We start from the raw sequence: 14,281 nt of genomic DNA, 5'->3' as shown, positions 1-14,281 counted from the left end.
TTTTAATTTTCATGAAGTTCAGTTTGTCTATTTTTTTCTTTTGTTGCCTGTGCTTTTGGTGTGTCATATCCAGAAAACCAGTGCTTAACTCAAGGTTATGAAGATGTATTGCTGTTCTTCTGAGTTTTATAGTTTTAGCTCTTATATTTAGATTGGTGATTTTTTTTTTCTTTTTTCCTCCCTTTCCCTCCCTTTTCCTCACTTCCCCATCAAGTCTCCATCACCTGAGTAATGTGCATTGTACCCATTAAATAATTTCTCATGTATGATTCATTTTGAGTTAATTTTTGTATATAATGTGAGATAAGGAATCCCATTTTATAATGGGAACAGATTTTTTTATTAAATGTTTATACTTCCAATTCTATTGTTTTTGTGCTTTTTGTATGTATCTGATCAATATTTTCTTAATTTTTTTTACAAAAGATTTTATTATTTATAAAATTTATTCTAATTTAAATTATATATTTTCCTATATAAATTTTATGTTTTAGAAGGTTTATTATGGAAAACAGAGGTACTTTTACTTTTCCAACAAATTTTCCATCTCCCATGGCAATCACAATCAAACCTGGTAGTGTTATTTTGATTAGGTACAGCCCTATGTCTAAATAACATTCTTCTAACACTACTATTTTTTTTCTAATTTACATATTATGTGTTGACTCTGCACTGTGGAAGGTAGGGATTTAGCTCTGTTTTATCTTTGAATCACCTTGAAACTCTTGCTCAGTTGTCTATATTTCTTCTCAGAATATTTAAATACATACATTGTCTTCTAATTTCATTTTCGTAGAGACTCTTATCGCAGAGCCTTCTCACAAGCTTATCCTGGACTGATTGCTCTCTTGGTTTGCTGTGTAGCATTTTTCCTGGGGGTTCTTTTTTGTGTCTTTCCCATATTTTAATCCCTCTGTTTTCTGTATCCCATGCCAACCTCTATTTTGGTTTATTCCTTGTTTTGCTGCAGCTCCAGTGCTTCCTGAGAAAGAGAGTAGGTGGGAACAAAAACATTTCTTCTTTATTTTTTTTTTTAAGACTTTTTGGCCTTATTCTAAATTGATAGCCTGGCAGGCAAAGATTTACAGTTTGAAAGTAAATTTTCCCATGGATTTTTTTTGCAGTTTTTTTATTTTGTTTTTTTGAGACGGAGTCATTCTCTGTCTCCCAGGCTGGAGTGCAGTGGCGGGATCTCGGCTCACTGCAACCTCCGCCTCCTGAATTCAAGAGATTTTCCTGCCTCAGCCTCCCGAATAGCTGGTACTACAGGTGTGCACCACCACCCCTGATTAATATTTGTATTTTTAGTAGAGGCAAAGTTTCACCATGTTGGCCAGGCTGGCCAGGCTGGTCTTGAACCTCTGACCTCAAGTGATCTGCCCACCTCAGCCTCCCAAAGTGCTGGAATTGCAGATGTGAGCCACTGCACCTGGTTTTATTTTTTATTTTTTTGAAGTTTTGCCCCAGGTTTTCTGGTTTCCTTTATTGACATTAAGTCTAATGAATTCTAATTCCTGATCCCCTGTATTATTATTATCATCATCATCATCATCATCATCATCACCATCACCATTTTAACCTCTTTAGATGCTTTTAGTGATTGTCTTTTTGTTTCTAGTGTTATGTTCTGGGTATGTGCCTCTGTGGATTTGTTTTTTTAATACATTGTGCTGGGTACTTGATGAGCTCTTTTAATATGGAAACTCCTGTCTTTTTTTTTTTTATTCTGGGAAATAGTTTTGATTTATATTAGTGATAATTTCTTCTTTTCCATCTTCTGTTTTCTTTTTGTTTGGAACTCCACACTTTGTAGACTGGTCCCATAATTTTAAAATCTTTTCTTTTCTATTATTCCTTTTTTTTTGTCTGTACTATTTTCTAGGAATTTCTCTCAATCTTCTATTGCTTTTTTCATTTTTGCTATCATTTCATTACTAAGACATCTTTCTTGTTCTGAGTGTCCTCTTGTCCCCTTTTAAAGAATAGCATTCTGTTCTTTGTGGTTGTAATATCTTTTCTGATTTCTGAGGAGTTTAAGGATAGCTTTTTAGATGTTTTTCATCTTCTTATATAGTCCATTTCCCTCTGAGTGACCTTTTGCCCCGCCTGCCACCTCATTTCATTTGGACTCTGTTTTCTATAGATAACTTGCCTTTGATGTTTGTTGATTATGTAGTGTGGTGCTCATATTTAACAAATTTAACAGCAGATGCACTAAAGTGATTATATTCTTTGTAGGTATGAATAGGCCTGGTAATAGTGAGACTTTTTGCATGCATGACTAGGCTGTTTCCTTGGGGAATCCCTAATGTCAAAATCCAAGTCTTTTTGGGCTAGTAGATTTGAGAAGAATCTGCAGATTCCTGCCTGGAAAGGGTAAGCTTGGATGGCAGTATTCTTGAAAATGTGTGGAGAAAAAGGGCTGGGAGTCTTGCCAACTTCTTTATATAGGCTGACTTTCAATTCATTCTCCTGATTTCAATATATGATTCCTTTGCTCATCATGCTTGATTTCTCCTACTTTAGAGATAAATGATGTTTTCTAAAACTCCAGCCTTTTGGGCTTAGTTGTCCTGTCTTCAGGTTGACCTTTATTCTTTCCTTATTATTGGCATGACCTACCAATTTGATGGTAGGGTTAATAGGGATGGTGGATGGTGGTGAGAGCTTTTTTTAAAATTTGTTTTGTTTTGTTTTTGAGAAGGAGTCTCTCTCTGTTGCCTAGGCTGGAGTGCAATGGTGTGATCTTGGCTCACTGCATTCTCCTCTTCCTGGGTTCAAGTGATTCTCGTGCCTCAGCCTCCTGAGTAGCTGGGATTATAGGCACCCACCACCACTCCTGGCTAATTTTTGTATTTTTAGTAGAGATGGGGTTTTGCCATGTTGTCCAGGCTTGTCTCGAACTTCTGACCTCATGTGATCTACCTGCCTTGGCCTCCCAAAGTGCCTATAATATAGCATAAGCCACTGTGCCTGGCCTGAGGGTTGATTTTTTAAAAAACTGATCAAACAAGGAAAGCTCCCTGAGAAACGACATTTGAGGAAGGAACTGGAAGAAAAACCAATCTATTTTATAATTTCATTTGTTCAGTTTCCCTACTTTTAGTCTGTTTCCATTTCTTATATATTTTTCTTGTGCCTTTATAATTTCTTTTCATTCTTACTAATTTTCCTTTTTCCGTTTTAAAAAAGAATTATACTAGAGACACATGAATACAGTCCTGTTGCAAATATTCAAATAATAGAAATTTGAAGTCCTGTTTGACTAGAGCCTTTTCCCTTACCTATCTCTCTCTCTCTTTTTTTTTTTTTTTCGAGATGGAGTTTCTCTTTTGTCACTGGGCTGGAATGCAATGGCACGATCTTGGCCCATTGCAACCTCTGCCTCCTGGGTTCAGGCGATTCTCCTGCCTCAGCCTCTCAAGTAGGTGGGATTACAGGTGTGTACCACCACGCCCGGCTAATTTTTTTGTATTTTTTGTAGAGACGGAGTTTTACCATATTGGCCAGGCTGGTCTCAAACTCCTGACCTCAGGTGGTCCGCCTGCTTTGGCCTCCCAAAGTTTTGAGATTACAGGTGTGAGCCACTGCAGTCAGCCTCCCTTACCTGTCTCTGTTTAATGTATATTTTTCCAGACTTTTACCTGTACATATTTTATTTTTGTGTATGTGTATGTGTAGAAAGACCTAGTTTTCTTCTGTGTTTCTAGTTGTGTATGATGCATTTAATTGTTGTACTACACGCATTGTTTCGCAACTTTTTTGTTGTATTTATTTATTGAATATATATAAAGTTTAGCATATATCAGTGTTTAAACTGCTGCCTAGTATTTCATTAGCTACTTCTTTTTTTACTTATTCTCTCACTGCTAGATATTAGGTTATTTCCAGTTTCTATCACAAACAGTGCTGCCGTGAAAATCTTTGTATATACTTCTTTGTGTACATGTGTAGGTGTTTCCATAGGGTAGATGATAAAAACGCAGTTGTTGTGGTTAGATACATGTTTTGAATTTTAATAAATATTTTAAATTGTCCTCTTGGGGTCAGGAGTAATGAGCACTGTCATCAGCAGTGTGAGATAGTCCATTTCCTCATGTTGTCTTCCATATTCAGTATTATCTTTTTTAATTTGGGAAAAAAATAGAAATCTTATGTCAACTTGCTTTTCATGGTTAGTGGAGTTGGACATCTTTCTGTGTTTGTTACATTATATTTCTTGTTTGACTTGCCTATTCATACTATTTGCCTGTTTTTCTGTTTTGATATTTGTCTATTTCTAAATAAATTGATAGGAGTTGTTTTGTAATTTGGATGTTTTTCTTTTGTCATATATTTTAGAGAAATGTTCTAGTTGTGCTGTCTTTAGCTTGTATATGGTATCTTTTGTTGTACAAAAGTTCAATTTTTGATTTACTCGAACTATATTGCATTTTAGACTTTTGGTTTTTTTCTCTTTAAAAATGGGAAGTTCTATAGAACTATACAGGTAGATATGTTGCTTTTAGCTAATTTTTATTGCCTATAAGAAAATATACAACCAGTAGTGGCTTAAATAGCCACCATTGGACTCTTTTACTTAAATAACTAAAAGTCTGGAGATTGGGAGCTTTTGGCAGTGGTTCTCTTTCTTTTTCCCTATATTCAGAAGATGACTATTTTTAGGCAGCATGGTTACATTCAAAGCAGGAAACGATAAAAAAGGGATGAGGCTTTTATTATGAAAGCAAACACATTTTCAGGGTTGACTTCTGCTTATATTTCATTGGCAACTCTGACTGTAGGGAAGTCTAGTCAAGCTTCTCTTGCTTTTTATTTTTATTTTTTTATACATATGATCAAAGAGAGAAAAGGATATGAAAAGGGTTCAATTTTCCCATGAGTGATGTCATCTGCAGCGTACAAACATTGAAGCTGAGATGATGTTATGGACTGAAATTAAATTTGTTTTAGACTTTAAATATTTCATATGTTATAATTATTTTAGGACTCCAGTTCAGTTGTAGAATGGACTCAGGCCCCAAAAGAAAGAGGTCATCGAGGATCAGAACATCTGAACAGTTATGAAGCAGAATGGGACATGGTTAACACAGTTTCATTTAAAAGGAAACCACATACCAATGGAGGTATGAATTAAATCTTTTGAAATCTTAAACTGATTTGCTACAATATAATATACTAATAAACAAAAGTGCAAAGAAGATTCTTGAATGCTCCTCAGTCAGAAGGATGATTAATATCTGTGCTTAATTTGTATAAATCTCATATTTTAGTTATTTTTTATCTCTGTTTTATTGGTTGTGCCTTCAAAAAGGATTTTAAAAATACTTACTCTATTTTATAGTTATTAATGGCAGCAAATAGAACCACTTTAAAAAATTCCTTTAGCTCTCCTTTATGCACATTTTTCTTAATCTAGTAGAATTTTAATAATCATGTTATTTTATCCTAAAGTAACAGGGGGAGATGGAGTATACTACTAAACCATACTATTCCAATTTCAGCATTTTGCCTCACTCTTCATGGTTCATTGCAGTTTTCCCTTAATATGTGTTCAGTGACTATTCTCCTTTCTACATATATATAGTCATGTGCCACAGAACAACGTTTCACTGACTGATCGCATATATGTCAGTGGTCCCATAAGATTATAATGGAGCTGAAAATTCCTTGGCACTTAGTGACATCATAGCCTTTGTATGATCAAAGCGCAGTGCATCACCTTTTCTACGTTTAGACATGTTCAGATACACAAATATTTAGCATTGTGTTACAGTTGCCTATGGTATTCAGTATAGTAATATTGCTATACATGTTTGTAGCCCCGAATTTCGTGAAAGAAAGAACCGTTACCATAGATGAGAATAACATAATCTGACAGTGAAGATCACTTTGGATTAGTGGTTCTCAGCCTTGGCTTCACATTGAAATCACCTGGGTAGGTAAGATTTAAAAAAAAACAACCAAAAATCAGACTCTGGAGATAGAGCTTGGGCATCTGTCCTTTTTAAAAGGTCTTCAGATGACTTTAATGTGGGGTCAGAGTTGAGAACTTCTCTGTAGCTGTGTAGCTTAGCAAAAAATGACAGATGTAAATCCTGCTTAAGGCTTGACCGCAGAGTGGACTTAGAAAGTGAATAGACTTTATTTTGTAGTTATTAAAAGTTAAGGAGGCATTTTCTAAGCTCGGGGGTTCATTTCTAAGCTTGAGGGTTTATTAATTAGAAATTCCAGAGGTTTTAAATATATGTCATTATGCAACTTTTTTATTTTCTAAAAGGTTTTTTTTTTACCCCCAAAGAAGAAGGCTTTGTTCTTATCTTTTACCCTTCTCATTTTTAACGTTGTATTTTTTTCTTTTTTATGTGAAACACAAAGGAAATTTGGGACAAACCTTTAAAAAATTGACTATCAGACTTATTTAAATTTGTATTGCTTAAGAGCATTTAGCTTTATATTTCATAAGAGCTTCTACTGCTAAATCCTTTGTTGTTACATACCAGACAGACTAAATGTTTTAGAAATATTTCTTCCAAGAACATCAGTCTGCTTATGTTTTAGAGATCTATCCAAATAAAATGTGTCCTTGATGTTAATTCAAGACATATAGCTACTTACTGAACTGTTCTACTCTTACAAGAAGACTAAAGCTGCTTGTTCTATTCTTCTGCTGTTATATTTAGTATTCTCATGTCAGTGTGTTGGAGATAACTTTTTACATGTATTTGGTAACATAGTAAATTCATTAGAACTAATTAATTTTCTTTACCTTTGCTTTGAGTAGAAAGATATTTTGAGTAACTCTTGATTTCTGTTTTCCTTTGTAACCATTTCTATTTATTGCTACCTATTGCAGCAGACCAATTTGCACATTACTTTTATGTTGACGTAGTACTAGGTTGTTAATTCACTTATTCGACAGATCTTTCATCTTTGAGTACCTACTGTATGCTAGCCACTCTTCTAGCACTGAGGATATAGCTGTGAACAAGATAAAAGTCCTGTTCTCACAAAGCTTTTATTCTAGTGGAGGGACTAGAATATTTCTTTGTCAGGGCTTTAAATTTAAATATTTCTTTGTCAGAGCTTTAAACGTGGAAATGTGTGAGGCATTTTATTTTTGTATGTAATATATGACTCTTCTGTTATTGAGGGAAAAATCTATGTAAAACCTTTACTCTTGAATATGCACAAACTCCAGATAATTCATATAGCATACATGTAGTTAATATTCTTCATGTGATTTTCTTGCATTAATTTATATAAAATACACTGTGCAATTGAAGAATTTAACTTAAAAATTGTCTATATGCAGTTTTTTTGGTTTCTTTTTTTAACATGTAGTTTTTCATTGCTATTTTTCTGTGAAATATTTTTGGTATTTGCAGATAAGCTAGCAGAATATATCTGTTCTAGGTAGTCTAAGTACATTTACACTTAAATGATTCATGAATAAGTTGAAATTCTAGAACTGTTCTCACTTAGATATCAGCTTGAAGTGGTGTTAATGAGCTCTATAATATAAATACCAGTGAAACGTGATGTAGTCAAGTGGGCACATGGCACTTAATCTACTATATCTTACATATGAGTTTATTATCCAAACTGGTGTGAAAGCTGCTGGTAATTGTATATAGATAAGTTACTTTTGCTTCCTTCAAATGATACTTAAGTGTCCATGAAATAATAATGGCACATGCTTTCCTTGCAGTTAGAGGTTTCTGTAAGCTGTAGATTTCTTTTTGTGAGTTCAAGGGATCTTATTGGAGATGACTGGAGATAGGGAGGTGATACATACATGCAGGTCAACACTGATTAATCTGTCTTCTGATCAAGTCTTGTAAGCAGCTGTCTTACAAGTAGTTTATATTTGTGGGAATGGTAGTGTGGGACAGAATTAGTAAAGATCTTGAGTAGCGGGGTAGTATGACACTACTAAGAAATGCATTTTAGGAAAGGTTTTTCAAAATTTCAGAGACATGACTTGATTATATTGGAGTTAAATTGTTAAAATGAAATGGTATTTTAGATTAGAAGTGAATTGTAAGTACTAGCATCATCAGTGAGAAGAAATATTTTTTCTTTGTCTTTCAGTTTTTTATTTAGAGTCTCACTCTGTCACCCAGGCTGGAGTGCAATGGTGCGATCTCAGCTCACTGCAACCTCCGCCTCCCACGTTCAAGTGATTCTCTTGCCTCAGCCTCCTGAGTAGCTGGGATTATATGAGTGCTATAGTGATTCCCTGGGTTCAACTAATTTATGTTAGGCAGTCATGAAGAGCACTGTCAGTACCTTTTAAAAAGGTGAACAAAAATATTTTGCCCCACTTTCTTGTTTTTAAGATGCTCCAAGTCATAGAAATGAGAAAAGCAAATGGTCATTCCTGTTCAGTTTGACAGACCTGAAATCAATCAAGCAAAACAAAGAGGGTATGGGCTGGTCGTATTTGGTATTCTGTCTAAAGGATGACGTCGTTCTTCCTGCTCTACACTTTCATCAAGGAGATAGCAAACTACTGATTGAATCTCTTGAAAAATACGTGGTATTGTGTGAGTAAGTATCATATTATTTTCTACTTTTTGAAACCGGATCGTTGTATTAATCCTGAAGCAAACTGTTTTTACTTGACCTTGGGCATCAGTGACCTATGTGCATATGTTGACTTGAACAGCTTTGTTTTTTCTGGGATATTGATTTCTTTGGAACAATGACTGAAAAATATTGTGTTATTTAAATAATTTGAATCTGAGACTTACCACCTAATTACTGTTAAAAAGAAAAGAGTAGTTTAATATTTATTATACATTTAAATGGATGATGATGCATTAGTCATTTATGGACTATATATTTACCTAATTTACCCTTTATTATGTATTTTCTATTAGATATATAATTTTACTTGTAATGTTGCAACTTTAAGTCACACAAGTCCTAAGTCCTTTATAAAATTATTTCTTAGTTGGAAGACAGGGCCTTACCACTTTCCAAAATCTTGTTTCTCATTTAGTTACCTGTGTGCATCTGTACACACACATGCTTCCTCACTCTTACTCTCAGCAAATATTTTTTGGTTATCTGTTACATCCCAACAGTATGGTAGTTGCTTGATATTTAGTAATGGATAAAATGGGGGTGTTCCTGGAGCTCTGAGAATTTACAGTCTTATGAAGGATGTCATCAAGTAAAATTGCAATTAAAACTCAAGAACTAAGATAGAAGAAGTAAAAGCTGCTTTGGGAGCTCCTGGGAAGGAAGGAGGGGCACGTAATTCAGACTGGGAGTGGGGATCAAGGAAGACTTCCTGGAGGAAGAAGCATCTAAGTAGAGACCTGAAGAATGAGTGACCATTATTAGGAAAGGATAGGGGATATTTAGAGGGAAGGTTGTTTTAGATGAAGGGAAGAGTACAAACATGATGTAATCACAGAACAAAGTAGTTCAGTATTACAGATCTGCAAAGTATGGGGAGGTGAGGGTAATACAGTTAAAGATGAGGCCAAAATGCTGAGTAAAGTACAAAGCCTGAAGCATCTTATAAGTCATGTTAGCAGGTTCTTCCAGTTATCCAGGTGAGATTAAAGTGGCCTGAACTGGGATAGTGACAGGAAAGATGGAAGTATTGGAGTACTTAGGGTTAGATTTTGTGATGGATTGGATATATAGCAGTGAGAAGGGAGAAGTTAAGGGTTTGGGCTTGGGGAAATCGCAGGATATGATTGCTAACATTTATTTATTTTTTATTTTTGTTTTTATTTTTTGAGACAGAGTCTCACTCTGTTACCCAGGCTGGAGTGTGGTGCAATCTTGGCTCACTGCAGCCTCTGCCTCCTGGGTTCAGATAATTCTCCTACCTCAGCCTCCCGAGTAGCTGGGATTACAGGCATGTGCTACCATGCTCGACTAATTTTTGTTTCTTTTAGTAGAGACAGGGTTTCGCCATGTTGGCCAGGCTGGTCTTGAACCCCTGACCTCAGGTGATCTGCCCGCCTTGGCCTCCCAAAGTGTTAGGATTACAGGTGTGAGCCACTTCATTTATAATGTCCTCACTTTATAGTAGAATTTAACATGTTGCCTAAATTTAGATTACATAAGGTTAGAAGTGATAACAAAAATTGGAAGGTTTTTGACTGTGTGTTTTCTGGCACGAGATTCTCCCCTGCTGTGTTAATCACCTCTGACTGGCAATAGGCAAGCTGTTCAGTGCCAGTAAGTGTAAGAAAGTCAGACCTGGATGGTGGTATGTGGATCTTGGATCTTGAAGTGAGAACCTGTGAATAGGCTATCATTGAGAGGGTGAGTAGATTTCAGGAGAGGCAGTGTCATGACTGGATTAGAAAGTTTTGGTTATTGAGTAGCAGGCATTAAAGACTTGGGAGTTTTAGCACCATAGTAAGCTCAGTATCAGTGTTGTGAAGTAGTTCACAAATGAGATCATTTGGTCTGAGACTGTTGATTAAATCATAGTATCTAGGATGAGGGAGGTGGTAGCTCCTAACTACTTTTTACTGATAATATTTTGGAGAAGTAGGCTTGAACTGCAAATAGTAAACACTGCATTTTAAATGTTCTAGACTACCTATACTGTATTAAAGAGATTACCAGTGTAAGGAAGGAGATCAAAGTCGTCCTATGAAAAATATTTGAAGGATATGGGAGTTTATCTTGAAGTTTCAATGCAACATTAAATAAAATCCAGACTTTTACTGTCATCAACAAGGGCCTGCCCTTGTTGTTAGCTCTGCTTATTTCTTAAAACTCATCTCATGCCATTATCTTTTACATTCTAGTCATGCAGATAGATATTCTTTCAGTTCCTAAAAACCCCTAAACTCTTTCTTGTCTTAAGGTCTTTTTTTTTTTGAGAGGGAGTTTTGCTCTTGTTGTCCAGGCTGGAGTGCAATGGCACAATCTTGGCTCACTGCAACCTCCGCCTCCTGGGTTCAAGCGATTCTCCTGCCTCAGCCTCCCAAGTAGCTGGGACTACAGGCATGTACCACCACACCTGGCTAATTTTAGATTTTTAGTAGAAACGGGGTTTCTCCATGTTTGTCAGGCTGGTGGTCTCAAACTCCCGACCTCAGGTGATCCTCCTACCTCACTACCCCAAAGTACTGGGATTACAGGCATGAGCCACTGTGGCCTTGTCTTAAGGTCCTTTATGCATACTGTTTTATTTTACTTGGAATATTTTCCTCTTTCTGATCCCTGAGGTCTCCATTTAATGTCACTTCCTCAGAAGGGCTTTCCACGATGCCCTCTTTTGCCATCTAATCTACTTTTCCTATCTCTGCTCCTCGCTATCTAATTTTCTTGTTTGCTTCCTTCATGGCACCTAACAGCATACAATAATTTTATCTATTTAGTTTTGTGTTTTACTCTAGAATATAAACTTCTTGGGAATAGGGATTGTATCTATCTTGTTTCCATATTCTTCATGGTTGCTCGCTACAGTGGTACAAAATAAATGTGCATTAAATATTAGTTGAATGAATAAATGGCATAATAATTATCAATTTGACAAATAATTTTTGAAAGGTTATTGTGAGAAACAAGTTGTAGATTTGCTTTATATGACCCCAAAAAGAAATTAGGAGACAGGTTTTAGCCCCGGAGGTAGAGTTTTCTATCCTGAATGGGTTCAAGGATAGTCTTGATAACCACTTAAGCAGTTATAGGGGAATATGTACCTTGAATGTGTGTTGTTCGTGTTTTCATGAGAGTAGCAAGTGAAAGCTTGTTTTCCTTTTCTAAATTTGTAAATAAATGAGAAGTATGAGAATCAGAGATAGTAATCTCTGCACTTTGGGAGGCCAAGGTGAGCCAATCACTTGAGGTCAGGAGTTTCGAGACAAGCCTGGTCAACATGGTGAAATTCTATTTCTACTACAGATACAAAAATTAACCAGGCATGGTGGCAGGCACCTGTAATCCCAGCTACTTTGGAGGCTGAGGCAAGAGAATTGCTTGAACCCGAAAGGCAGAGGTTGCAGTCTGTCGAAATTGTGCCTCTGCACTCTAGCCTAGGCGACAAAGCAAGACTCCATGAAAAAAAAAAAAAAAATCAGAGATGGTAATGAAAATACTGTTATTAGAGGGGTTTAGACATAGCATTATAATAGTTCACCCCAGATTAGTTTTGAATTTACCCGGTTGTTGTTGTTACTTCTTGACACCCACAGGCTTTCCTAATGAGGACAGACCACTCAGGATGTGAATGAGAGCAGAATGAAAGCACCTTCTCTGTTGATACGCAGATCTAAGAGAGAGAGGGAGAGAGACCCTAGAAGGAATTATGCCAACCATGTACCCTACTCTTTCTCAATACCAGCACTTAAGTCCCTGGGAAGGAGAGTTTCTTTAGAAGTGCTTTTTCCATTTGGAAACGTGAAGCCACGGAATGGTGGTATTCCTTCTACATGTTTGGTTTTTTTTTTTTCCGTTTCATTGAAGTATTTTTTTGAATGCCTGCTGTATCTTAGATGCAGTAGTGCTGTTTGCTGGAAAGAAAGCAGTAATCAAAAGGCATGGCTCCTGCCTCAAATTTCAGCTATAAAAAGTGCTGTGAATAAGGCATATGGTACTATAACAGCATATTAGGATAATATATAAGTTTTCCTTGTGCAGGAGTGATTGAAACTCTGAGAGAGAAAGAAATCAATGAAGGGGAGGATAGAATTGGAGGAGATATGAGCGTAAGTGATTAATTGCACCCTTTAATGATTTGGTAAAAGAGAAAAAGCTAAAAGTAATTCCACCCTTTAACGATTTGATAAGAGAAAAAGCTTTGTATACTTTGTTCTGTTCTCATTAGGCTTAATCATTAAGTTTTTAGTGAACCCCAGGATGTGGTTGCTCTTCTTGGGGAAGGAGATAGTGTCTAAAGTGTCTACCTCAAAAGCTATTCTCCTAATAGTCACTGCTTTGGGTATTCTCCTGTGACACTGAGAGGGCAATTTACTTTTTGACCCATGAATGGTCTGAAATGTATGAAAACAGTGCATCAAATATTTTATCTCCAAGGCCCCTCCATATTCTGGGCTGAAAATAAGTGCTCCCTATTCTCCTTCCTGTCACAAATTATCCCCAATTATGCCATGTAGTTCACCATAGATTTTATAGAGTCTAAGTAGTAGAATAAAGCTATTCCAAGTAAATCTTCACCAGTATTTAAAAAGTCACAAACAGATTATTTTTTGTTTTAACATTATTTTAGATTCAGGGGTATATGTGCAGGTTTGTTAAGTTGGTAAACTGCATGTCACGGCGCTTTGGTTTACAGATAATTTTGTCACTTAGGTAATAAGCATAGTATCTGATAGGTAGTTTTTCTGATCCGCTCCCTCCTTCCACTCTCCACCCTCAAGTAGGCTCTGGTGTCTGTTTGTTTCTGTCTTTGTGTCCATGTGTTGTTGTTGTTTAGCTCCAACTTATAAGTGAGAACATGGAGTATTTGACTTTCTGTTTCTCCATTACTTTGCTTAGGATAATAGCCTCCAGCTCCATCCATGTTGCTATCAAGGACATGATCTCATTCTTTTTATGGCTGCATAGTATTCCATGGTGTATATGTACCACATGTTCTTTATCTAGCCTAACATTCGTGGGCATTTAGGTTTATTTCACATCTTTGCTATTGTGAATTGTAAAATTCTTAAGGAGAAATGTAAAGGCACTTGTTCCTGTTATGATAGAAGTTAGTGGAATTCCCAAATTTTTAAGTTCAAAGAAATGAAAATTTTTAAATAGTATACCCAATTTTTATTCTACTAGGTGTCAGCCAGGGGAGTCTCATTTCCTGTCTTTGGAGCAGTTATCCTAAGCAAGATGGTGTTTCCGGAGTCTTATTTCTATGGTCAAAGATTGTTTTAGAGACCACAAAGAAGAGTAGTCAAGGAAATCTTGGTTTTAGCCTCATTGGGATGCCAGCCAGTCTGTGCCAGTGGTGACCCTTCTTCTTTTGAGTTCAAAACCAAGAGAATTAGACCAGATACCTTTTTTATTTTTGATTTAGCTAAATTGAGAAATGTGGCTTGCATTTGTGGCCATGTTGGCTTCCCAGTCTACTTCCTAGTGAATTATATTTATCTTCCTAAAGAGCAGGCCTTCCTCTTACAGGAGCAGGGCCTTACCATATGAATGAGCAGAGATTGCCAGTAATCTAGGAATGGGCAACCTAGATGGTTCACAAGAGCCAGGAAGAGGCTCTGCTAGGCTAGTCACCTGTAGTTCCTTCTTTCAGTGTCAGCAATGTGATCTAGTCAGTGCAAAATAGGCCATCTTC

The 14,281-nt window shown here is 36.3% G+C and overlaps 1 protein-coding gene across 5 annotated transcripts in view; it reads left to right on the top strand.

The window, feature by feature from the left end:
• Positions 1 to 14,281, top strand: part of TBC1D15 (TBC1 domain family member 15) — a 75,783-nt gene that overhangs the window by 33,031 nt on the left and 28,471 nt on the right. For 4 of the 5 annotated variants that reach the window (XM_012441406.2, XM_012441403.2, XM_064376988.1 and 1 more), the window contains exons 4-5: positions 4,988 to 5,126; positions 8,343 to 8,553. In XM_012441406.2, coding sequence (XP_012296829.2) covers positions 4,988 to 5,126; positions 8,343 to 8,553 — 350 coding nt within the window. Of the gene's footprint in view, positions 1 to 4,985; positions 5,127 to 8,342; positions 8,554 to 14,281 lie in introns of those variants that run through there. The other variant, XM_064376990.1, reaches the window with a different exon arrangement.

The sequence above is a fragment of the Aotus nancymaae genome, unplaced genomic scaffold, assembly GCF_030222135.1.
Source record: "Aotus nancymaae isolate 86718 unplaced genomic scaffold, 86718_ANA_hifiasm-v0.15.2.pri h1tg000016l, whole genome shotgun sequence".
NCBI lineage: Eukaryota > Metazoa > Chordata > Mammalia > Primates > Aotidae > Aotus > Aotus nancymaae.
The sequence above is the reverse complement of the archived record's forward strand: the minus strand, read 5'-3'. Positions and strand labels throughout refer to the sequence as shown.